The sequence below is a fragment of the Moschus berezovskii genome, chromosome 10, assembly GCF_049115385.1.
Source record: "Moschus berezovskii isolate FMDL1 chromosome 10, NW_MosBer_1.0, whole genome shotgun sequence".
Lineage (NCBI taxonomy): Eukaryota > Metazoa > Chordata > Mammalia > Artiodactyla > Moschidae > Moschus > Moschus berezovskii.
Window position 1 is genome coordinate 102,982,646 of NC_142469.1, and position 27,158 is coordinate 103,009,803.

At 46.2% G+C, this 27,158-nt stretch overlaps 1 protein-coding gene across 1 annotated transcript; it reads right to left on the reverse strand.

The window, feature by feature from the left end:
• Positions 1-321: 321 nt before the first annotated feature.
• Positions 322-10,895, reverse strand: SOD2 (superoxide dismutase 2). Its single transcript, XM_055433109.2, has 5 exons — positions 10,737-10,895; positions 10,158-10,360; positions 4,870-4,986; positions 2,986-3,165; positions 322-1,021 (listed from the first exon to the last, which is right to left on the reverse strand). The coding sequence occupies exons 1-5, from the start codon at positions 10,757-10,759 to the stop codon at positions 876-878; spliced, it is 669 nt and encodes a 222-aa protein (XP_055289084.1). The 5' UTR covers positions 10,760-10,895; the 3' UTR covers positions 322-875.
• Positions 10,896-27,158: the final 16,263 nt, after the last annotated feature.

A 27,158-nucleotide genomic window follows, 5' to 3' on the forward strand; every position in this document is an offset into this window, starting at 1 on the left:
CGGGGCGTGCGTCTCACTGCATCCAGAAACCAACATGTCTTTCATCACTTGGGAGGCAGGACCTGACCCAGTCTGGTTCTCCCGAGAGGGAGGTGTCATGAACAGACCCAGAAGAGGGGCAAGTGCCCAGCCAGAAGTTCTGTGGCCACAGCCCTATCACTGATTTTACTAACCAGGTCGTAATCTGTCCCTTTTAAGCGCTTAGACAACACACATTCCTATGTTTCAAGACAAAATTTCACAAAAGTCTTTATTTTTCTTGCTACAGAAAAATTCAGAGGCGCTACTATTTCCTTCTCATAATAAAGCAAATCTCAGCAATCAAGTCATATATATTTTTAATGACAAAATGGTTAGTGTTAACCCTATGCAACATGTGATCAGAAAATAATTAAAGACCATGGGGTGATAACTATAAGAAATAATACTGGACAGAGGATTACTAACAGAGCAATTTTCAATAGAAAACTGAGCATTTCCCTTGGAAAATAAATTTAATATTCTATTATTAAGCAACTGGGGCAAAAAAGATTAGATTTTCTGTAACTGCGATTGAACAGGACAGGCTTCACGAGGATGAAGTTTTTTGGATGGTTTTATGATGACAACTACCACCTCCTAGCTAGTTTAGCTCTCCAAAGAAAATGTTCAATCAAAAGGCTAAATCATATAAAGCACTTAACATTTTCAAACAGTTGCCTAATAACAAACTTTTAAAAGAGATTATCCATAGCAGTGAATTATTTTTATCAAATATTTGAACAAGCCACATTCAGAAACACTACAATGGAGCAGCTTACTGGTTTATCTGGTTCTCTGCACTACTACAAAAATAGTCAGAAAGAGCTTGGTGTACTCAATGTAAGGCTGACGGTTTACTTGCTGCAAGCCGTGTATCTTGCAGTTACATTCTCCCAGTTGATCACATTCCAAATGGCCTTCAGATAATCGGGCCTGACATTTTTATACTGAAGGTAATAAGCATGCTCCCACACGTCAATCCCCAGCAGGGGGATAAGACCTGTTGGAAAGAAGGGGAAAGAAACAAAAACCACGAGATTCAATCTACAACACTGCATCTTCTCGCTTTAACTGTTCTACGCACACAAAATTACCCTTTACCACATTCTCATCCACTTTTCAGTTTCTTTTATAGGATATATATAGGAAATCTGCCTAAGAATAAATATCCTAAAAGATTTTAAACTTTACTCTTTGGAAGAAGACAATGTGATAAATAGGAAAAACAATTAAAACAGACTTGGGAAAAATCAGCTAACCACAGTATTTAACAGGTGTTCTTAAAATCAACAGATTTATCCAAGAGCCAATTCTCAGTGGTCCTTACTAGGGGTCTCAAAAAGGGTATGATTCGTTTACAGGGGTGGCTATGTGTATGCTAAGTCACTCAGCTGTATTGACTCTTTGTGACCCCATGGACTGTAGCCCGCCAGGCTCCTCTGTCCATGGGGATTCTCCCAGCAAGATTACTGCAGTGGGTTGCCATGCCCTCCTCCAGAGGATCCTCCCGACCCAAGGATCAAACCCAGGTCTCCAGCGTGCCTAAGTACCTTCCAAAGATGCTATGCATTTGTGGGGGGCTATGAAAAACCTGCTCTGCTCCCCTGGGCTAAGGTTAGTCACAGAGAGCACAAAGCATTTATGATGTATACGTATGTAATAAATAATAAAAGGGAGTCACTTTTCCTGTACAACGGAAATTAACACAACATTGTAAACCAACTATATTTCAAAAAATATATAAAGTGTTTATATGAGATATTAATACAAGAAAAAGTTAACATGAAAAACTGAGTAAGACTTAAAGAAAAGATGCACATTTCAGAAATTAAGTAATTTAGATGAAAAACTAGTTAAATCTACAAAACATTCATTTAAGAAATCTCTCTAGGGACTTCCCTGGAGGTCCAGTGGTTAAGAATCCACACTTCCACTGCAGCGGGCATGGGTTTGATTCCTGGTCAGGGAACTAAAATCCCACAGTACAGCAAAAAAAAAAAGAAACCTCTCCAACTGTAAGCACTCCTCTAAGAAAACAGTCATCAACCAATGTGTCTAAATCTGTCGTGAGGTGTGCCACTAATCATTTATAATTAAGGCAACAAAATTCATATATGACTTGTCCCATAAATAAACTGCCATGACTTTCATTTATCTTTATTCCTATTGGCTTTCTTCAAGTGGGGAGAAGGCACTAGGATTCACCAATCCCAGCCTTCCGGGTCAGGTACCTGACTCTAGAGCACTCAGGGCTCACAAATCTTTGCTTTCCCAATTCTATGGCTCCCAAAAGAACAGCTTAGCTTCTGGCTAAATCTGGACAGATCCGGAGCAGTGAGTCACGGAAGGAAGTCTCCTGACATGTACAAAGGCAGAAAATATAGCTGAGACCCACTGCTGACCGATGCGATCACCTTTCATCAGAGTTCCAGCTGACTGCTGGATCCTTAGGACTACTCCCTAAAGAGCTGCTACTTCCATCTGGTTCAACATGAAAAAGGATTTCGAAGCCCAGCCTCTTCCTGCGCCAAAGCCCTCAGCAAGGCAGACTCTGGAAACCTAAGCTTTGGTCACAGTTTAGCCACAAGTGCTCAGCAGAGGGGATAAGAGTCCAAGGTTTGAAGTCAGACCCAGCCTGTGTCTCTTTTCCTCCTTCGTGCTATTTATCTAATCTTAGGCTTTTATTCTAGTGCATATAATTATTCTGTAGACTGATACGAATTCTCTATCAAATGAAGCAGAACTTATGTTTAAAATCTTTTTTGTTAACATATCTGTAAAATTACACGTGCTAATTTTATAAAATATCAAGGACCTGGAAAGCATTTTTGCTCACACAAAACTCTGGGTATCAGCTCCTAAGATCTGCTCAAAACGTATTCAGGAAGGTTTAAACTCTGCTAGTCTTCAGTTCACGATAAATGCTTTATAACGAACCATCTCTCAAGAATAAAGAATTCTAACCTGTTGTTCCTTGCAGGGGATCCTGGTTAGAACAAGCAGCAATCTGTAAGCGTCCCTGCTCCTTATTAAAGCCGAGCCAACCCCAACCGGAGCCTTGGACACCAACAGATACAGCAGTCAACTTTTCCTTAAATTTGGCAAAGGAACCAAAGTCACGTTTGATGGCTTCCAGCAATTCCCCTATTAAAAACAGAAACAAAAAAGTTTACAAAAACCACCCATGAATGAATTGATTACAACAATTACAATAAAATATTTTAGTACATATATCAAGTATTATTGTCATACGGCCCAAGACACAACTAGACAACACAGAAAACACTACATAACCCAGTGAGCCTAGAAAACACATTGTCATTCCTGCCCTGACACGATAGTCATCAGATCTCAGAATTTTAATTCACGTGTGTGTTACTGAAACACGTGAGAGGGATTTTTTTCACTCACAGTGCTATTTCCACAAGGAAAGAAACAGTATTTTCCACTAGCTTGCTTTCTTCCCCTCAACAGAAGATTTTATTTGGAATCCTACCCTACCTACTCAGTTTCAATTTGGGAATAGAATGTTATGGCTGAGATTTTCTTCTCTAAGGCAGCCTAGATCTTTCCTATCTTAATTACTACATCATTTTAAAAACAGTGATGTTGCCTCTTAAAATGAACCAAGGGTACACTTTAAGGGTTATCACCCTTTTTATTCTGTAGCAATACAGAATACAATTCTAGACTGAGCACATCAACGAAATCAACCAGGCCAAAAATATTACTTCTCATATTTTAATGGCCTAAAAGTAATCATCTAGGGACTTCCCTGGTGGTCCAGTGGCTAAGACTCCGTGCTCCCAATGCCAAGGTTTGCTGCCTGGCAGGGAACTAGATCCTGCATGCCACAGCTAAGACCCAGCCAAGCCAAAAAAATAAATATTCAATTTCTTTTCAATTTTTAAAGTAATCATCTATTATAAGCACAAGTGATGAGATAAAGGGGCACAGATAACACAAAAATGGGAGAGTGCCAAAACCTGTTGGATGAACACAGGTGTATCTGATATTCTGGTAACTCTCAACACCTCAAAAGTATTAAGTCACGGTCTGAAGATCTACCTCAGAAAAAATAAATTCTCCAGCTCCCCATACTTACTCCCCCAATCATCTTTACTTCCAAATGAAATTGCTTATTTCAAGTGCATAAGGTGCCTTCTAGAATATGATTAAAAATGCCTCAGAACCTTAAGGTAGATGCCAGAAGACCAGAGACAAAGGTGGAGAGCTCTGTTGATGCCCCATACCTTCCCTGGGATGCGAAGGATAAAGTTATGGGACTCCATGCACCATCCAGGAAGTCAAGTGAACAAGCAGAGCGAACAAGCCCATCGTCTCTGGACTCCCTTGTTACCTGCAGCTGTCCTGGAAAACCTATTTTTCTGGGACAATTTACTTTTTTGTCAGTTAGAAAGAGTAGTAAAATAATAGCAAAAGGCACTATTCTATAAAGGCCTAATGTTTAAAACAACCCTATAATTATCCCCATATCATACAGGTGAAGAAAAGTAAGATACGGAATGGTTAATATCTTATCCCAGGACCTAGAGCCAGTAAATGAAAATTCACCTTTCCTAAAAAACTCAGTCCTCCCCTAACACACAGTGCATTTCGACCAGGAGACGACACCACGCGAGGTATTACGTGTGCGCGTATGCATAATTCCCTGGGTGTATTCTGCATTCTCACACGTGCCCCTCTGAAAGTTACAGCTCTGTCGTACTCTCTGCCATGAAAGAGATGCCGTCATGACACCTCAAGGAGAATGAAGGCAACTTAAGAAAGTCAAGTCATTCCTACTGTGCACAAAATGGAGCCGAGGCTGCCCCAGTTTAAACCAACCTTTGGGTTCTCCACCGCCCTGAGGGCTCAGATTTGTCCAGAAGATGCTGTGATTGATGTGGCCCCCACCATTGAACTTTAATGCAGGCTGCAGAGCTATCTGAGCTGTAACATCACCTGAAAGGTTAAAATACAAACACATTTTCTTTAAATTCTTGCTCTTTATGGCAACCCACTCCAGTATTCTTGCCTGGAGAATCCCACAGACAAAGAAGCCTGGTGGGCTACAATCCATGGGATCACAAAGAGTCGGACATGACCGAGTGACTGAGCAAGTGGTCCCAAAACTTCACCATTTCAGTACTTTACCAAAAAAAAAAAAAAAGCCTTCCCCAAATTATGTGTCCCAGAGGATTTTCAGTTCAATCAATAATGCAGCAAACATCGAGTGAGCAAGAGTGGCAAAGCTAGTAGAAAATTCACTCCTGGGCTTCAAAGAACTCCGTTTTCTCGGATAGAAAAGATTTCAGTAAACGACCTAACAAAGAAAACAAGGACAGAAAACAGTGGAGTGCTATAAACTAAATGGTTCCATATACAGGCTATATGGAAAATGTTCAACTCTCCTTCTCTAGACACACAGCCACCTACTAGCATGGTTATACTACCAAAAAACTCAACTTATTCAAAACTGAACCGCTGATCTTCAACCCCAAACTCTTTCATCCAAAGGCCTCCCCCATCTCAGTGAGTGCCAGCTGTTTGCTCAGGGCATTTAGATAACATGGTGATTTGTAACTCCTTTCCTCTCACAGCCCACATCCTAACCAGAAGCAAAGCCAGAGAACATCCAGAGAATATCCAGTGCCAGAGAACACCCAGAACCTCATCCCTTCCTCCAGCCTCCGTGTCCCCGTCTCCCACTGTCTCCTGCTTCCACACCCACCCCTACCGGTCTATTCTCAACACAGTGGTCAGAGGGATTTTCTAAACCTCAAACTGATCATGGCACACCTGGGGTCAAACCCCTCCGCAGGCTGCTCTTCTCAGAGTGAACCCCAAGTCCTTACAATTGGTACAGGGGTGCGTGTCATACAGCCCTCTGTATCTCCCTGCTGGCCCAGCTCAGGCCACAGCGGCCTCTCCTGGCACTTAGATAGCCACCTGGCATGCGGCCAGCTTAGGGCTTCCACTGACCACTGCAGCCTTTGCTGGAGCACTCTTCCTGGAGACAGCCTCCGGATTCACCCCCAATTCCCTCTCAAGTCTCCACTGAAGCATCAACCACATCAGAAGGCTTCTCTAACCACAATATGAAATGGGCAATGCCCACCCGCCTCCAGACCACTTCCCGTACTCTGTTTTCCTCGATAGGACTTCAGCCCCTGACATACTACACATTTTCTTATTCACGTCTCTACATGGAAGGAAAGCTCCAATGAAGACATGGACTTCTGTGCACTGCTGTGTCTCTGAGGCTCAGCGTATTATTGCCTTACAATATAGCAGGCACTCATGATACTAAATGGAGTTTCCACAGAAAAAGAATTCTGACCTCTGTACTTTAAAAAGAATGGCATATTTGGAGCTCTTTTTTCTACCTTGCCAAACATGGAGGCAAAATAAAATATTTTTTTTCTATGCCTTGAAGAAGGTACAGACTAGCAAAACTATTAGGAAAGATGGGAATTTCCTAATTCAATATTAAGTTCTTATGACTCACAAGATCCCAAAGTAAAGGACACAGATAACCAAGCAGAACTCTGCCCTTGGGGAGCTTACATAACAGAAAAAGCTTTCTATTTCTGTTGTGAGGGTACATTCTAAGAACACACATAAGAAATGGCACTGTCTGAAACAATAAAGCCTCCAGTTTTTAGCAATTCAAAAAGGAGAAGGCCAATGATACCTAAATACACAGATAACCTTTGAGAGTTCTGTTTAAGATGCCAATTTTCATCGCTATGTTTACAAAATAATTTTCTGACAGATCAGTGCTTCCCTTACTAATTTTTCTTGGAGAATCACTCTAAAAATAAATACAGAATTTATATATATATTTTTAAATGCCAACAGTAACTACTTCTAATGGAAAAGAAACTTGCTTACTGAGAACTAGTTTCATCACAATCTCCTAAAATTTACATAATCATTTTTTAAATTTTAATAGAAATTTGGGGGGGCTTAATATCTTAACCTCAGATATGCAGATGACACCACCCTTATGGCAGAAAGTGAAGAACTAAAGAGCCTCTTGATGAAAGTGAAAGAGGAGAGTGAAAAAGTTGGCTTAAAGCTCAACATTCAGAAAACTAAAATCATGGCATCCGGTCCCATCACTTCACAGCAAATAGATGGGGAAACAGTGGAAGCAGTGGCTGACTTTATTTTTGGGGGCTCCAAAATAACTGCAGATGGTGATTGCAGTCATGAAATTAAAAGACACTTACTCCTTAGAAGGAAAGTTATGACCAACCTAGACAGCATATTAAAAAGCAGAGACATTACTTTGCCAACAAAGGTCCGTCTAGTCAAGGCCCTGGTGTTTCCAGTAGTGATGTATGGATATGAGAACTGGACTACAAAGAAAGCTGAGCACTGTAGAACTGATGCTTTGAACTGTGGCGTTGGAGAAGACTCTTGAGAGTCCCTTGGACTGCAAGGAGATCCAACCAATCCATCCTAAAGGAGATCAGTCCTGGGTATTCACTGGAAGGACTGATATTGAAGCTGAAACTCCAATATTTTGGCCACCTGATGTGCAGAGCTGACTCATTTGAAAAGACCCTGACGTTGTGAAAGATTGAAGGCAGGAGAAGGGAACGACAGAGGATGAGATGGTTGGATGGCATCACCGACTCAATGGACATGAGTTTGGATAAACTCTGGGAGTTGGTGATGGACAGGGAGGCCTGGCGTGCTGTGGTTCATGGGGTCACCAAGAGTCAGACACGACTGAGCAACTGAACTGAACTGAATATCTGCTTTTAAGAACATTTTCCTGAAGCTCAATGTTTTCTTTGGCTTCATAGTAGTTTTTTTCCTCTGTTGACTGCAATAAAAGTCAAGTATATACTTTTGTTTGAAAACAATTTATGATACTTACCTGTGATAAAATTGATGATGTTATTTTCCTTACACATTTTTCCCAAATTTTCAAACATGAAAATGTAACTCCATAATCGTTTTCAAAATTTAATTGTTTAAATAAACAAAAGTGCCACAGATACTTATAGGCAACACAGTAGAATATATTGTGATAAAGTAAAGCTTCTTCCCCAGAGGCTTTCACTAAACTAGCAAAGCTTCTACTGCACAAGGACTGACATTTAAGCTGCTTTTAAAATACTGAAGAGGCACTCACAGGTGTCATGTGTTGTCTTGCAGGAATAAGTTTCACAACTGGGATTTACCCAAGCCTCTCCCCATTACCACATTCTTCCCGAAGTTGTTTTTTCCCTAAATCGTAGAACCTCTTCCCATACTCAGAACCTTTTTCTTTCCTCTGACCATCCCTCTGATCGTCACAAGTAAATTTTCCAGAATGTGGTAACTTCCTCTTCTTTTTGTTTACCTAATAATCTCACACAGGACCAGACTGAAATGCTGCCTTTTCCCACTAGATGTCCCCAGTCAACAAGCTGCTGCTGCTGCTGCTAAGTCACTTCAGTCATGACAACCAACAAATTTCTCAGGACTGAAATTCAATTCGCAGATTTTTGAAATCTAGAAAACTGGTACTGATGAACCATGGGCAGGGCAAGAATAGAGACACAGATGTAGAGAAGGAATGGACTCCTGGACAGGACGGGTGGGAAGGAGAGCGGGGGAAGAATTGAGAGAGTAGCACTGAGGTACATACACTGCTGCTGCTGCTGCTAAGTCGCTTCAGTCGTGTCCGACTCTGTGTAACCCCATAGATGGCAGACCAGCAGGCGCCGCCGTACCTGGGATTCTCCAGGCAAGAACACTGGAGTGGGTTGCCATTTCCTTCTCCTACCATATGTGAAATAGCTAGCTAGTGGGAAGCTCCCTGCATTGCACAAGGAGCTCAGCTGGGTGCTCTGTGATGACCTACAGTGGTGGGTTGAGGGGGCGGATGGGGGAGGCTCAAGAGAGAGGGGATATATGTATCAGTTCAGTTCAGTCACTCAGTCCTGTCCGACTATTTGCGACCCCATGAATCACAGCACGCCAGGACTCCCTGTCCATCACCAACTCCCAGAGTTCACTCAAACTCATGTCCATCGAGTCGGTGATGCCATCCAGCCATCTCATTCTCTGTTGTCCCCTTCTCCTTCTGCCCCAAATCCCTCCCAGCATCATAGTCTTTTCCAGTGAGTCAACTCTTCGCATGAGGTGCCCAAAGTATTGGTGTTTCAGCTTTAGCATCAGTCCTTCCAATGAACACTCAGGACTGATCTCCTTTAGAATGGACTGGTTGGATCTCCTTGCGGTCCAAGGGACTCTCAACAGTCTTCTCCAGCACCACAGTTCAAAAGCATCAATTCTTCGGCGATCAGCTTTCTTCACAGTCAACTCTCACATCCACACATGACCACTGGAAAAACCATAACCTTGACTAGACAGACCTTTGTTGGCAAAGTAATGTCTCTGCCTTTTAATATACTATCTAAGTTGGTCATAACCTTTAGCTGATTCATGGAGAAGGAAATGGCAACCCACTGCAGTATTCTCGCCTGGAGAATCCCAGGGACAGAGGAGCCTGGCAGGCTACAGTCCATGGAGTCACAAAGAGTCGGACACGACTGTGTGACTAACAACACAACACAGCTGATTCATGTCCTTGCACAGCAGAAACTAACACAACATCGTAAAGCAATTATACTCCAAATTAAAATAAATAAAATGGGAGGGGGGGGCATTTAGGGAAAAAATGCACTTTTAACTGTGTTGCTTCAGCCACACGTACAGCCTGGAAAAAACAGTTTCCCTCATGCAAAAATGTAATAACTATTCTGTACAGAAACGTTAAGACATCGTATTCCCATAGACGGCCCCAGACGCAAAACACAAAATAAAGTTCACGCACGACGGGTTTTTATCAACTGAGCTCCTCTAAAAAAGAAAAACATCAACTCCGTATTATATTTTCACTCAATTCAAAAGAGTGGCATATAAAAGAAAATAAAGAGTGGCATACAAATGCAAGCCTGGGTTCCCCACGAAACGGCTGTTCTCCCTGTGAATTCTGCCCCCAGGTCCACGCGCCAGCGCGCGCATTGGTTCTGCCAGGCGCCGGGTGGGGGCACTGGTCTTTACCAGGCACTCCTCGCAGCGTAGCGCCCCGCCACCCGCTTCCCAAAGCGCGGCCGCCCGGCACCCACCCTTCTCCAGCGCCTCCCGGTACTTCTCCTCGGCGACGTTGAGGTTGCTCACGTAGGCCGCGTGGTGCTTGCTGTGGTGCAGCTGCATGATCTGCGCGTTGATGTGCGGCTCCAGGGCGCCGTAGTCGTACGGCAGGTCGGGGAGGCTGTGCTTCTGCCGGGAGCCCAGCGCGCCCAGGGCCGGCACCAGTCTCCTGCTCGTGCTGCAGAGAGAGCACACCCAGCGCGATCGGGCTCCGCGCGCAGCCACCTACCCCCAGCGAGCGCGTCTCCGCAGCCCGGCGAGAGGGCCCGCGCGCCGGGGAGGAGGAGGAGCCGGGGCGGCAGGGGGCCTTGGGACCGTCGGCCAGCCGGCCGTCCACTCTCTGGCCTGACACTGAAGCTGCGGTCCAGCGGACCCGGCGGCACCTGGACGCGCTCGGCCCACCCCCTGCCCGCAGGCCGGTGCCCTGGATCCCGAAGGTGTCCTGGAGCCTGCGGGGCCGGCGCGAGCGGGCCAGTGGGGGGCTGCAGCGCCAAGCCACCGAGGCCCCCGCCGGGGCCGCGCCCGGCCGCCGCGCCCGCCCTCCGGAGCCTCACCTGCACGCCGCCCGGGACAACATGGTGGACGCCGCCCGTGAGCCTCTCGGAGCTCGAGTCGCCGCGCCGCGCTGACCTGCGACGATGAGCTCGTGTCCCGGGCTGTGCCGCAAGGACACCGCCGCCGCGGCCCCGCCCCCCGCGCGCCTCGCGGCCCCGCCCCCCGCGCGCCCCGCGGCCCCGCCCCACGGCGCTCGGCTCGACCCGCCCCGCTGAGCGCGCCCCGCGGCCCAGACCCGGCGCGCCTCGGCCCCCGCGACCCCGCCCCGCTGCGCTCGCCTCGGCCCCGCCCCCCTGCGCGCCCCGCGGCCCCGCCCCCGCGCGCCCCGCCCCCCTGCGCGCGCCACTCCCATCTCGGGGGACGTGGGGTGCCGGGCCCTGGGGTCGGCCCCGCCGGCGCCTCGGGCCCAGTGCACGCGAGAAAGACAGGCCCGGAAGTCTCCCCGGCGGCTGCTCGAGCCGCGGGGGCCCCCACTGCGACCGCGCGCCTCCGGGCGCGTCTCCAAAGGGAGGGCCGCTGCTTTCCCCCCACCCGGGCCCCCCGAAGGAGATGGTACTGCTCTGGGCTCCGCCCCGTAAAGGCACCGCCCGGCGCGGCCCGCGGGCGGGGAAACCGGTCCCCGCGGGCGTGCCGGGGAATTGCCCGGGGCGGTGTGCCCGCTCCTTCCCGGACGCCGCCGCCGGGGTGGGGTAGCCTCGGGGTCCCGGCACCCCGCTGCCCGGAGGAAAGACTAGTGTTTCTGGGAGCCGCGTCGGAGCGCAGCCGTGAGCCGACGCGGTCTCGCCGGAAAGCGGGCCTTGGCCCTGGGACGGTGTAGGGCCGGTGCCTCTCCAACCACTGCCCGGAGTGAGCGTCTTTCCGAGTGAACCGACCTTGGGAACTCGGCCAGGCCTGATAATGGTGTTACTGTGCACCCGCCACGTGCCAGGGACTGCGCTGCAGAGTTTACATACATTTATCTTTGTTTCACCCCTAGGATAGGCATCATTGATTCCAGCTTAATGAGCCGGTTGCCCTGGTCACACCGTTAATAAGTGAAAGATCAGGATTAGAACCCAGAATTCATGCTTTGATTACCAGGCCTTAGCAGTGAAGTCTTGAGTGTTTGCTGGGAGAATATAAAAGAAGTACAACAGAGGATTCTTTCCTGCAGTGTCCTATTTCTAATGAGCTGTATCAGGTACTTTCTCGACAACTGGGGAAAAAAAAACAAACACCAATCCTGAATTCTATAAAGAAGTTAGAAAGTTTTACACTGTTATTGGCCTGAGTTGGGCCTTTCCTGAATAGAATAATATGTAATAAGCAGACACAGATAATAGGTGCTGAATAGTGTTTCAGTTACTTTCCTCCACCCCCTTCACAATTTTCACCCCACCTCTGTGCCGAGGACGACTAGGGGAACCGAAACGGGAACCACTGAGCCCGGCTTCACAGAAAGGGTAGGGCTTGCTGGCAGTCAAGGTGAATGTGAGGGCATGCTACCCGAGGGAGGAAATTCAAGTTGGAACCAGGTGATGGATGTCCTTAAAACTCAAACATGCAATTGGTAACAGGAAACTGAAAGGCATTTTAGCTGACATGAGGCATATTTAAAGTAGTTTTCCAGGCAAGGGAGTCTGCCGTTGATTTAAGGGGCAGGCTAGTTTAAAAACTGTTGTATAAATTCTAATATGAGATACTAAGAGCTGTTTTTAGGGTACAGCTATGGGAACTGGAGTAAAAGCATTTGGGAGAATGAAATAACAGAATTCAGTGATAAGTCAGTCGCTAATAAAAAGGCTTGTTCTAGTGAGAACAAAATATCACTATAAGGAGACTGAGCCCAGTCAGGCCAAATCAATGTACTTCTTTTTTGTACAAGTGATACTTTGATATTTAAATTTAATTCCCACCCCACCCCCCTCAGGGGGGACATGCCCTTTTGAGCAAGCGACAAAGGCTGGGGTGTGGGGAAGTGAGATTAGTGTCTCTAACATCACATCTGCCATCAGCTACATCCTTCCAGAACTCACCCCAACTACGAGAGTGACCAGGATTGAGACCACGGCTCGGGGGCTGCAGGAAGTAATGAAAATGTCTTACATCCAGTAAACAGGCCTCTTTTTCTTTTATAGTTGACAATTATCAGTTCAGTTCAGTTGCTCAGTCATGTCCGACTCTTTGCAACCCCATGGACTGCAGCACACCAGGCCTCTCTGTCCATCACAAACTCCCAGAGCTTGCTCAAACTCATGACCATCCAGTCAGTGATGCCATCCAACCATCTCATCCTCTGTCATCCCCTTCTCTTCCTGCCTTCAATCTTTCCCAGCATCAGGGGCTTTTCCAATGAGTCAGTTCTTTGCATCAGGTGACCAAAGTATTGGAGTTTCAGCTTTAGCATCAGTCCTTCCAATGAACCCAGGACTGATCTCCTTTAGGATTGACTAGTTGGATCTCCTTGCAGTCCAATGGACTCTCAAGAGTCTTCTCCAACACCGCAGTTCAAAAGCATCAATTATTCAATGCTCAGCTTTCTTTAAGGTCTAGCTCTCACATCCGTACATGACTACTGGAAAAGCCATAGCTTTTACTAGACGGACCTTTATCAGCAAACTAATGTCTCTGCTTTTTAATATGCCATCAAGGTTGGTCATAACTTTTCTTCCAAGGAGCAAGCATCTTTTAATTTCATGGCTGCAGTCACCACTATAAGACGTACTCATTCAACCGGCCTAAGAAGTTAGATTACAGTTGACTGGAGTCTGTCCCAGATTCCTCCAGGCAGCTCAGGATGTGATTTGCCACATCAGGGACCATAATTGTGGGTTTCCCTTCAACAAACTTCCTGAGACTACTTCACAGACATTTCAGACCCACCAGAGTCTAAACCAACATATTGGCTGAAGGAGGAAAAATGTAGGTTGAGATGAAACCCTTTGGAGTCAGTTATTAAGCAGATCCAGCCACAGTGTCTCAACCCCAGAAGTGTGTATTCCCTCCTGTAAAAGAGATTTGGAGTGGGTAGTCCAGGGCTGGGATGACAGTGCCTGCATGAAGTCCTCAAGGAACCAGGTTCCTCTGTCCTCAGAGTTGCCTTGTGATCCATGATAGCTTCTAGAGCACCAGCCATCTCACCTCTTCTCCATAAAGAGAGAGGGACAAAAGGTTGGCCCCAGCTGTCTCCTTTCGAGGATTCTACGTGGTAGATTCACCTGACAAATTCCAATTAGAATTTAGGTAGAAGGCTGCACCTAACTACAGAGGAGGCTGGGAAACAGTTGTTTAGCTATGGCCGTTCCCAATCTTAAAGAATGTGGAATTCGGATTGGAAATTAACAGTCTCTGCCACATATCCTTCTACAAGACATATTTTCACATGCTAAGTAAGGAATTCAGACCATTTATGGAATGACTTTAGCTACATTCTCTCCTTTTTCTCTCTCACTCTTCCTTTTCACCCCTTCTACCACAAACCTTACCCAGGCAGGAATCTCAGTGAGAACTGCTCCACCAACTTTCCTTTTGCGTAAATGAGGTTGCTAATAGGACCAAGTTGTTGTCGTTTTATTGTTATTTAGTCCCTCAGTCATGTCCAATTCTTTGCGACCCCATGGACTGTAGCCCACCAGGCTCCTCTGTCCCTGGGATTCTCCAGGCAAGAATACTGGAGTGGGTTGCCATTTCCTTCTCCAGGAATAGGACCAAGAATAGTACTTAAATTGCTAAAATGAAACCAGTGATCTATGCAAAGAGAGAAAATGATGGGAAAGATAGACTATCATTAACAAAGGCTTCAAAGTGAGCTCCCCACCCCCACAACATCAGGTTAATTATAATTAAATTGCATCTTCCAAGAATGTATTAACTCCTGGAAAGGAAAGGGGAAGGTTGGCTCAGAAAAGAAGTGTTTTATTGAATAAGACAGGTAGTCAGAGACCCCAGTTCAATTCCTGGGTCGGGAAGATCCACTGGAAAAGGGATAGGCTACCCACTTCAGTATTCTTGGCCTTCCCTGTGGCTCAGCTGGTAACGAATTCACCTGCAATGCAGGAGACCTGGGTTCAATCCCTAGGTTGGGAAGATCCCCTGGATGAAGGGAAAGTCTACCCACTCCAGTGTTCTGGCCTGGAGAATTCCATGAACTGTATAGTCCATGGGGTCCCAAAGAGTCGACACAACTGAGCAACTTTCACTTACAGTTTTGGGCTTCCCTGGTGGCTCAGATGTTAAAGCATCCACCTGCAACGCAGGAGAACTGGGTTCGATCCCTGGGTCAGGAAGATCCCCTGGAGAAGGGAATGGCAACCCACTCCAGTATTCTTGCCTGGAAAATCCCATGGGCGGAGGAGCCTGGTGGGCTACAGTCCACGGGGTATCAAAGAGTTGGACACGACAGAGCAAACAACATAAAGGAAGAAAGGAACTGACGTAATTGAGCAGATCCTCAGTTCTGACTGTCAGACCCTGTTCTGGTGCCGGGTCTGACACTGCACATCATGTCTTAATTCACAGCATCTCTATAAAGTGGCTTGCTGCTGCTGCTACTGCTAAGTCACTTCAGTCATGTCTGACTCTGTGTGACCCGTGGCTTACTACTTCTCTTTTGCACAAAGGTAGTAGTGACTTCGGCTTCCCTGGTGGCTCACCGGTAAAGACTCTGCCTGCAATACAGCAGACGCAGGTTCAATCCCTGGGCTGGGAGGATCGCCTGGAGGAGGGCCTGGCAACCCACCTCAGTAATCACGCCTGGAGAATCCCCATGGACAGAGGAGCCTGGCGGGCTACAGTCTATGGGGTCGCACAGAGTCAGACATGACTGAAGCCACTTAGCACAGACACACAGTAAGTGACTTGACCAAGGTCACACAGAGCCAGTAGACAGAGCTCAGCTTTTAATGTACTGCTCTCCCTGTTAACCCTAACATCACTGTGCCTTTAAACAGCCGCCACACCCCCTGCCCACCACACACATTCCTTGCACCCAATAAAACTCAGCTCAACCCTATTTTGTTTGTAGTTCACTGATTGAAACTTGGCCCTTCTGTGCTGTGTCCCAGCTTACTCCTGTCTTCTCAGCTCCTGACCGATCTCCAGCCTCCCCTCTTGCGTATGCGCCAGGTCCTGGCTCTTGAACCTGCAGCTGGAACTGGGCCTCTGTTCTCCCTTGCCACCTCTCGGTTGCCCCTTGGATCACGTTTGCTCCTTAGTCTCAGTGAAGACCCAGCTTCCTGGAGCCTCCCTTTGACCCTGGCCCACCTGGCTGACTTTCCCACCCTTGTCTATGGAATTAGACTCACAAGCCAGGCACCTGGGAAAGCAGGACAGAATAGGGGAAGGCTGAAGAGAAAAGTGGCCCCACATTCAGAATCCAGGTGGCGCCTCCATAAGATCCCTCCGTGAGAACTAGGCAACATCTGCCCCTTTAGGGGCATCAACAACCCACCATCAGCACCACTCCCAGTGTGTACTCCAGAGAAACAGGGCTACTAAGGTGAGCATATGCAGAGAGAACGAGATGTATTACAAGGAATTGGCTCATACGATTATGGAGGCTGGATATCCAAAATCTGTAGTCTGAACTGGCAGGCTTGAGACCCAGGCAAGCCAGTGGTGCAGTCCCAGTGTGAAGGCAATCTGAAAGAGGATTCCCTATCACTTAAGGGAAGTCAGTTTTTGTTTTACTTAGGCCTTCACCTGATTGGATGAGGCCCACGCACATTGTAGAGGACAGTCTGCTTTACCCAGAAATGCACCAACTTAAATGTTAATCTCATGCAAAGCATCCTCCAGGTTAACACCTAAAACTAACCACCACACAGGTAAAACACAGGGTGGGCAATGCATTCTATGTAAGCGGTGGGGAGATTTGTTAGTCATTACACCACAGAATTCCAGTTAACAGCCCAGGATTTATCATGGAGTGAGGCTGAATTCATGGCATAGTTCTAAGGATAACTCTCAAGAGCTACTCACAATGAATTGAGCCTGACCACAGAGGGCAATGACCAAGCAGAAGGAGCTCAGGCTGGCCACATCCCCTGGCCAGCGTTTGTTAGGAGCCGCCCTCCCACCACAGGTCCACTCTGGAGAAGCAGAGGGGGTATGCAGGAGGCGTGGCCTCATATACCATGGAGGTTTGTTCCAGAACTTGGTCCATGAGAACAGGATGGACCCTGGGTCCCGTCTTAGGCGTGTCCCAGAATACTCTCCATCCTGGTCTGCATCACCCTACCCCAGGGCCCGCTTACATCTGCGCTGGCCCTTTGGCGGGAAACTGGATAAAATCCTGTCAAATAAGCCTAGAGGGATCTTTAACCTTTGATTTAGTGTCAGAAATTAGTCAGCTATGTGTTGGGATAAGATGCCCTGTTTATGAAAGACGGCTGATCAGTTACTCTTGTAAGGAGTCTGAAGAACAGCCTCTCAGTGATGGACAAACCAGTAGCTCTCTTTTGTTCCACGTTCCCCCTAAACATTCCAGTCCCCCCTGAGCAGACATCTGAGTCCTGTCCCAGACCAGTTTAACACTTAATCCAGTTGTCAAGGATTGTACCCCTGAAACTAATGCAATACTGTAAATCCACTATCGTTGCTGTTGTTTAGTTGCCAAGTCACGTCTGATTCTTTGCGACCCCATGGACTGCAGCATGCCAGTGATTCAGTTATACATATATGTTTATCCATTCTTTGTCAGGTTCTTTTTCTGTATTACTGAGTATTCTGTAATAAGCACACACCCTGTGCTCTCCAGTACACCCTTGTTGTTTAGTTTAGCTACAGTAGTGTATATATATTAACCCCAAACTCCTAATTTATCCCTCCCCGCACCATAGTAAGTCAGACGAGGAAAGACAAACATCATATGATTCTGCTTATATGTGGAATTTTAAAAAATGAGACAAATGAATTTATTGACAAAAATAGAAGCAGACTCACAGACTCTAAGAAAATAAACCTATGGAGACAGAGCCTTTTAAAAGATAATTAAGGTACAATGAGAGCACTAAACCCCCTTTTAGAAAGGGGGTAAGGACAGGGGCACACACAGGCCAAGGGGTGCCTGTGTGAGGACATGGGGCATCGGGGAGCCCAGGAGACAGACCCAAGCAGAGGCCAACCTTATCCACACCTGCCCTCAGACTCCTAGGGGCAAGGGGCGAGCGGAATGGAGGAGAACCAACCCCAACACGCTGTCAAAGCCCGAGACAGCTCCGATATCTCCCAGTGCCGCCCCACACACACCTGATGGGAAAAGCTGCCAAACCTGTGCAGCCTGCCCGCAACAGGAGCCTCCCCAGCTCTGGTCCAGGCTCGGAGGTTTCATAATCTTGCTTTGAGTAGCAGCTGACTCCATTAGCTGGGGTTGGAAGGTGGATGAGAAAGGATTTCAGTGGGTGTTTTAACCTTCACGTTCTTCTCTTACTCATTCAACAACCCTGCACGGACCGTCCTCTGGTGCTAAGCCCGCTATGAGCTGGGATGTAGAACCAGTCACGTCCCCACCCTCAGGTGCTTTGTAATAGTCCTACAGAGTCTGTTACCCTGAAAGATTAGCGGTTCTGGGGGTGTGACAGCAAAGGTCTGAGGCTACCCAGAGACTAGAGTCTGGGGTCAAAGGCCAGAACCAGAGAGCTGGGGCTTCAATCTCAACCTCCACACTGCTGACAATTTAGACCAGGTAACTCTCCCGCTGGGGGGCTGTCCTGTGTATGTAGGATGTTTACCTACCTCCCCAGCCACTACCCACTAGATGCTGGAAGTCCTCACCCACCTCCAGCTGTGACATCCAAAGATGTCTCAGTTTGCTCATTGCAGGTGATGCTACCCCAGCCCTTCCACATTCAAGTCTTCTCAGCCTCATAACCATCCTGACCTGAAGCTTGGTTGGATGAGCTTACAATTAGTAGCAAGATAAATAACCTCTAAGAGAGATGAAAGAAGTTCTTGGTAACTGTTTTTAAGAAACAAACAAACAAAATAGCTGGAGAAAACGTGTACATTGGAACATAGTTATGCTGAATGATGACAACTATCTGGGAAAAACAGTACCTGCAAAAAAAAGAAAAAGATGCTAATATCCTCATCCACAAGTTTCTCAATTTTAAGGGTAAACAGTTGTGAAAGATTACTAATGTCCTTTGGGAGGTATGATTTGAGCAGCTGTGAGCAAAACACTGAGGCATTGGGCAAACTGGGAAACAGGACAGGGAACCAGAGTTTCTTTTCCTTTCTTGAGACATCAGTGGTTTGATGAAAGAGGGAGCTTGCACACAAGCCCACCACCCCTTTGATAAGAACAATCACTGGCTGGCGCCTGGGGCAAGTACAGAGGAAAGTCAGTCGTGTGAGTTGGTGAATGTGAAACAGGCCCTGGTCCCACAAGGGATGGACAGAGAGCCAGAGACCAGCCACCTTGAGTGGCCTGGTCATCCACTCCACCCTGACATACCCTGCACGACCCTACACTCTTGATCCACCCCTCTTCCGGAACCTTCCTCGGGTCAGGTGTGCAGGGGGCACTGCAACCAGATACAACCAACACAGCGCAGACAGAAGCAGCCAAAGAGAAGTGAAGAGTAAGAGACCAACTCTGCTCAGAGCTCACGTGCCAGGATGTGGGCAGATTTTGGAGCCAAGTGCTTACTGAGTCAATGGAAAGGGAGTCAATAGCAGCGGTGTCCTGTCCAGTTATAAGGAAGGTAAGGGCTATCCATGGTTTTCACACTTGGAGGGGCAGGCTGGCTTTAAAAGAAACATTCTGGGACTGCCTTGGTGGTCCAGTGGCCAAGACCTTTCACTCCCCAAAAACAGGGGGCCCAGGTTCAATCCCTGATCAGGGAACTAGCTCCCACATGCCACACTGAAGATCTCACATGCCACAGTGAAGATCCTGCGTGACGCTACTGAGGCCTGGTACAGCCAAGTAAATATGTTTTAAAGGACAAATAAATAAAAGAAACCTTCTGCTGCAAGGCACAGCCAAAATAAATCAATAAAGAAACCTTCTGGTGGTCTAGCAGGAGCCAGCACAGTACCGTTCTAACACCCTAGCTATGTTGAGTGCCATTAGAGGTGGACCCCGCATTAGGTCTTTCCAAACAAAAAGCAGTTAATCCCACCAGTTGGACACGTGTGTCCAGAAGCCAGCCTACCACACTCCACATAGCACAGCCTGGGGGGCTCACGAGCATCAGTTATACAGTAAGGTTTACCAACGGGACTCCTTCCGATGTGCTGGCACGAAGGGCAGGAAGACGGGGAGAGTCTTTCCCCCCAGTGGACAGCAGCGCCTACATAGTCACAGTAGCCGGGTCAGCTTTTCATGGGAGCCCAGCGGAGGTCAACAGTGGCATCTCGCTCTAGACCCAGCAATGAGATTCATTTCAGAGCGAGGCCAGCGTTGACGCTCAGCCCTGGAACAGAGTCCCTCCCTCGGGTTGAGGATGAAACAGAAGGCCTCTAATAGGTACAACACAACTGGGTTTTCTATTAGGGGAAGACCAACAGGAAAATAGGACAAGGCAAAAGGAGAAGAGGGCGGCAGAGGATGAGATGGTTGGATGGCATCACCGATTCAACTGACACGAAGTTGGGCGAACTCCAGGAGACGGTAAGGGACAGGGAGGCCGGGCACGCTGCAGTCCACAGGGTCACAAATGGTTGGAGACGACTTAGCGACTGAACAACAGGATGACAACCACATGTAGTAACAACAGCAGCAGCAACAGTTATTTACTGAGCACCTGTGTACCAGGGTCTTCACTGATGGATTTTGTTTATATTTGGTGTTTTTTTTTCCGGTGACGCCATGATCTTAGTTCCCTGACCAGGGATCCAACCTGTGCCCCCAGAAGTAGAAGTATGAAGTCCTAACCCCTAGACCACCAGGAAATCCCCCTAATTGGTTTTGTTTAACTCTCATGAATACTTTACCAATTTTTTGAAAATATAGAAACTGAGATTCAGAAAGATTAAGTAATCTCCTCAAAGTCACTGAACTAGAAACAATACAAGATTTAAACCCAGGTCTGTTTGACCACACGAGCCATGCTTTTTCCACTACACCATGCTGGTTCAGGCAGAATAAATATACTAGACAGTCCATATCAGTAACTTTCCAGACTAACACACATTACCCTCATCCTTCTATAGAGCACTGAGCACAGCCCACAGCCCACAAATGGTCAGGGCCAGATCGCTAACCATTGCCCCCAACGGCTGAGTCACCTTACCCTGAGTCGGGTGTTCAGTTCAATTCAGTTCAGTTGAGTCGCTCAGTCGTGTCCGACTCTCCGCGACCCCATGAATCGGGTGTATTTGCTCCCAAAACAGATTGCCAAGATTCACTTATTTATTAGTTATTGAAATTATGTAATTTAATTAAGTACTATGTAAACTGAACTGAACTGAACTGAAATTGATAAAATATGAGTGTGAAAAGAAAGGTAGTTATTTTCATGAAAACTAAATTGAATGCTTTGTGAAGACAAGAAAAGTGAGCCACTAAAAATAACTTCTGATCAGTTAGGTGTGGACAAAATATATATACAATGTTGGGAAAGTCGCGAATCAGTAAAAGGATCAGAATGCTGTTTTGTGCCTGAGTTCCCACTCCACTACAGAGAACTGAAAATGGAAAACACAGGCAAAACATCAATTTTGCTGACTCTTCATCCGAAACCTTTCAAATGAATATGCATTTGTGTGTTTAAAATGCATTATTTCAGGTAAGTATGTGACTTTGTATTCTGATTCCAACTTCCTTTCTATTGAAGTAAAGTTGATTTACAGTATTATGTTAATTTCAGGTGTAATGTAATTCAGTTACATGTACATATGGACATACATATATATATATAACTTTTTCAGTTATAATATATAATATTATATAATATATTACTATCAATATATTTATATATTTTATATATTATTTAATATATCATTATATTGTGTTATTTATATATTTTAATATATTACTATATATTATATATGATGTATATATTCCAGTTATATAATTCTTTCCTATTATAGGCTGGCACAAGATATTGAATACATTTCCTTGTGCTGTACAGTAGGCACTTGTTGTTTATTTCATTTATAGTAAGGTGTATCTCTTAATCCCAAAATCCTAATGTATCCCCCCTCCCAGCTTTCTCCTTTGGTAACCATAAGTTTTCTTCTATGTCTGTGTGACTCCAACTTTTCATTTATTTCAGTTCAGTTCAGTTCAGTGAGTCAGTCGTGTCCAGCTCTTTGCGACCCCATGGACTGCAGCACGTCAGGCCTCCCTGTCCATCACCAACTCCTGGAGATTGCTCAGATTCATGTCCATTGAGCTGGTGATGCCATCCAACCCATCTCATCCTCTGTCGTCCCCTTCTCCTGCCTTCAATCTTTCCCAGCATCAGGGTCTTTTCCAGCGAGTCAGTTCTTCGCATCAGGTGGCCAAACTACTGGAGTTTCAGCTTCATTTTTTTTACATATTAATTTATTTGGCTGTATCAGGTTTTAGTTGTAGCAAGGGGAAATCTTTGCTGTATCATGCAGGATCTTTAGTTTGAATGCATGGACTCTCTAATTGCAGCAGGTGGGCTTAGTTGCTCCAAAGCATGTGGGATCTTGATTCCCCAACCAGAGATAGAACCCAGGTCCCCTTGCATTGCAAGGCACATTCTTAATCACTGGACCACCAGGGAAGTCCCACGACTCTAACTTTTTAGATCACATGGAGTAAGAAGACATTCACCTCTTAGTGCTAAATGAAGAACATATTATCTCTGTGATCACACTTTTGAAGTTGTGTTTAAAGATTCAGGCCTTTGGAACATAATATCAGTGTTGTTAAAATTGGACTTCCCATTGGCCTGGTTTCCTCGCAGGTTCAAGCCTAAACTTTTCAAGTTCAAGGTAGAGATTTGTGTTTCTTTTCTCGTTTCCCTGGAACACGATGCCATCCCTCAGTTTTCAGACTGAATTCCAGGGGAGAAATCCTCAGTGACAGGATGGTCTCCAAAACCAGGAGAGGAAAGAGTCTGCTTTAAACAACTGCCAGGCGAGAGAGTGGTGGTCAGGTAGCAGCCTCGCCCCCACCACGAATCTCCCACCCCTCCAGCACGATTCTCCCACCCCACCACCACAAACAGTACCAGAACCTCCACACTTCTGCAGCTCAATCCCTGGAGAAGTCAGAAGCCACAAAGAGCTTAGTGGAAAAGGAAGAACACAAGAACAAGGCTGGAAGCTTAACCTCCACCAGCTTCCCACCTCTTTCTCCCACTGCAGGCTTGCTAGCTTCCCACAGGTTTGTGCTGAAAGAATAGAGTTTCAACATTAAACCAGAGTTCTGTAACATAGGCCTGGACACTTAAAGATCACACCTGTGTAAGGGAATCCTCCTGTACTGTTGGTGGGAATATAAATTGACACAATCTCTGTGGAGTACAATATGGAGAGTCCTTAAAAAACTAAAAATAGAACTACCATATGACCCAGCAATCCCACTGCTGGGCATATACACCGAGAAAGTTGTAATTCAAAAAGACACGTGTACCCCAATGTTCACTGCAGCACTATTTACAATAGCCAGGACACGGAAGCAACCTAGATGTCCATCGACAGATGTGTGGATAAAGAAGTTGTGGCACATAAACATACAATGGATTTTACTCAGCCATAAAGAGGAATGAAATGGGGTCACTTGCAGTGATGTGGATGCACCTAGAGTCTGTCATACAGAGGGAAGAAAGTCAGAAAGAGAAAAACAAAATATCGTACGGTAATGTATATGTATGGAATCTAGAAAGATGGTACGGATGAGCTTATTTGCAGATCAGGAATAGAGACACAGCCCAAGAGAATGGCTGTGTGGACACAGAGGGGAAGAGGAGGGGGAGACAGCCTGGGAGAGTAAGACTGACAATATATACGCTACCATGTGTAAAATAGATAGCCAGCGGGAAGCTGCTGTATGCCACAGGGAGATCAGCTTGTGCTCTGTGATGAACTGGGGGCAGGATGAGGGGGTGGAAGGGAGGTTCAAGAGGGAGGGGACGTTCGTCCACATACAACGCTCCACTTCACTGTAGGGCAGAAACTAACACAATATTAGAAAGCAATTATACTCCAATAAAGAACTGGAAAAGACTCTGATGCTGGGAAGGATTGGGGGCAGGAGGAGACGGGGACGACAGAGAATGAGATGGCTGGATGGCATCACCGACTCGATGGACATGAGTTTGAGTGAACTCCGGGAGCTGGTGATGGACAGGGAGGCCTGGCGTGCTGTGGTTCATGGGGTCGCGGAGAGTCGGACACGACTGAGCGACTGAACTGAACTGAACGAAGGCGGAGAAAGACTGTGCCTGTTCTGACGTAAAGTGATCATATGACTGTTTATTATCTAAGAATTTTTTAAAAATGGCAATGGGGACAGCATTTTGGTCCAGGGCAAAGATAAAAACAAACCTCCCAGGCCAATGGAATGACACAGCTGGGGACAAAAAGAAAGTCACTTTATTACCACATCCTGTGAGTCACTGTTACTCAATGTTTTGGTAACACACCGCTGCTACCTTGACCAAAGATCCTCCCATGTTTCTGGAGGACCTTCGAGTGACCTCCAGATTTCCAGCACTAATTTGGGTATTTTTCCCCATGAGTCATTTTGGTGGGGATTTTATAGAAGAAACATTGCTCATGCCAGCATTTTGCCTAAGAGTATCCATCCCCGGGATTTCCCCAGCAGTCTAGTGGTTAAGACTCCACCTTGCAGTGTAGGAAGCATGGGTTTGATCCCTGGTCAAGGAAATAAGATTCCACATGGTGCACAGTGAAAAAGGGAGAAAATGACTATCCATCTCCAATCAGCCCAAATGTGACCTTAGAATTTAGAAATGAGCATGATGGCTCAGATGGTAAAGAATCTGCCTGCAGTGCAGGAGACCTGGGTTCTGATCGCTAGGTCTGGAAGATCCCCTGGAGAAGGGAATGGCAAACCACTCCAGTATTCTTGCCTGGATTATTCCATGGACAGAAGAGCTGGGCTGGCTACAGTCCCTGGGACTGCAAAGAGTCGGACATGACGGAGCAACTTTCACTTTATGCAAAGTTACAACTTAGATTCTTCTAGACATTTAATGACTTCCTGAGTTGTCTTCAAACTTTTCACCAATTCCTTTAGAAGAGTATTAGTAAGAGTAGCTGCTCTGACAGACAAGCTCCCACTTCCCCAGGGTGGACATTATATATTCCAGGGTTCGTGTCCCCACCCTCCTCTCCATTGGTGGGCAGGTGAGAAAGAGAATGGGAAAGGTGTTAACCGGCCCAGCCTGGAAATGCCACACATCCCCTGCCCACAAACCATTATCGGGAGTTCAGTCTTGCAGCTGCATCTGACTGTAAGAGAAGCAGAACCAAGTAGCTGACTTCCGTGATGAGGAAGAGGAGGAAATGGGCTTGATGAGTATCTAACAGGTGACTGTCACACACACACACACACACATATATAAAGGATTCTGGTAATTGTAATAAATGTGAAGGTGTCAGTTAAGGAACTTCCCTGGTGGTCCCATGGGTAAGACTTCACCTTCCCATGAAGAGGACACAGGTTTGATCCCTGGTCGAGGACCTAAGATCCCACATGCCTCGCAGTCAAAAAACCCAAGCATAAAACAGAAGCGATAATGTAACAAATTCAATAAAGACTTTAAAAACATATACTTGATAAAAGTGATGCGATTAATATTCACAGGATACCAAGAAATATGATTATAATTCTACTAGTCACATTCTAAAGATCTGAGTAATGCAACCAATGCACACTTCAGTTGAATGCCTAAATTAGCCAATTGTTATGATCAAGGTTTGATCAAAGACAAACAGCCCCATCACAGAATGAACCTTTGCAATTCAAGAATAAATCCGAAATTTTATTCAAAATAATAAAATTATCCTCTTATTAAGACAATCAGGACTTCCCTGGTGGTACAGTGGATAAAAATCCACCTGCCAACACAGGGGACACCAGTTCGATCCCTGGTCTGGGAAGATTCCACATGCCTCAGAGCAACTAAGCCTCTGAGCCACAGCTACTGAGCCTCTGCTCTAGAGCCAGGGCTCTGAAACAAGAGAAGACATCACAAGGAAGAGTAGCCCCACTCAACAAAACTAGAGAAAAGCCCACACGGCAACGAAGGCCTAGTGCAGCCAAAAATAAATAAGTAAATCTTTTTAAAAAAAAGAATATTAAGTAGGTAACTTTAGGAAGACAATTATATTCTCTTGAGTCACTAAATGTTTATAAGAATTTAAGTAATGATAGTAAATAAGGGAGATGTATTTAGCTCCTTTAACATTCTTATATAATGAATATATGTTTATAAAACTGACTGATAAAATTTCAGTGAACACAGAACCTAGGAAGATTGTCACCCCACACCACATCGAGGCACTCGCTAGAGTTTGAAATTAATCTGAAAAACATGCCTTGGTAATATGACAGACGTCATGACTGCAGTTGAATATGGTGGTAACCTAAGCTCTTACACAATCACTCCTCCAGCACGAGGTCAGGGATGGCCCAAATGACCCTGTAGACAGCTCTTGACTCCAGTTTTCCAAAGGCCAAGGCTGAAGCCAAGTACATAGTGGAGTGTAGATAAATACCTAGGTCAAAGTCATACCATGGTTTATCCTTTAAAAACGTATTAAATTCTTACCTCTTTCTAATGCCTTCTAGTAAGATTCCTATAAAGAGCAAGCACATGGATCTGCTGGCTTTGATCCTGTACGTATTGGTCATTTGCTGTTTCCAGTGTCGGAGGCCTGTAAACACTTCTTACCCTCACCTGTCCCTTCATCTAGAGGCTTGGTCCCCTTCTCAGCATCGGCACTTCTGCCTGGGCCCTACTTGGATGTAACTAGCGAGTACCACCACGTGTCTCCCCGCAACCCTGCCTCACTGCTGAGCTCTGCTCCTAGAATGGGCCTCTGGCAACACTTGTTCATCTAAACACATCTCCATTTCCCATGCTTTCTGGACACGGCCTTGGACAGCCTAGCGTTCCTCATTAATAAAGACTCTGGGGGACTCCCCTGGTGGTCCAGTGGTTAAGAATCTAGCTGCTTATGCAGTGGACATGGGTTCGATCCTTGGTCTAGGAAGATCCCACATGCCACAGAGCAACTGAGCCTGTGCCCCACAACCACTGAGGCTGCACTCTGTCCTCCAAAACAAAGAAACCACCGCAATGAGAAGCCCATGCACCGCAACTAGAGAAAGCCTGCAACAAAGACCCAGTGTAGCCAAAAATTAAATAAATAAGTAAATACTTAAAAAAAAAAAAAGACTGGGGCCACTGCAACCCTCTTACCCTGCCTCATACCCAAACCTGCTCTCACTACCATGTGGCCATTCCTCCAGTGGGACAGAAGCACGA

Bases quoted from the DNA above. Each gene is read 5' to 3' on its own strand.
- SOD2 (XM_055433109.2), bottom strand. From the start codon at position 10,759: ATGTTGTCCCGGGCGGCGTGCAG. The intron at 3,166-4,869 runs GTTGGTTTAAAC...TGTTTTTAATAG, and splicing joins GGGCGGTGGAGAACCCAAAG to GGGAATTGCTGGAAGCCATC. The intron at 1,022-2,985 runs GTTAGAATTCTT...TCTTTCCAACAG, and splicing joins TCCCCTGCAAGGAACAACAG to GTCTTATCCCCCTGCTGGGG.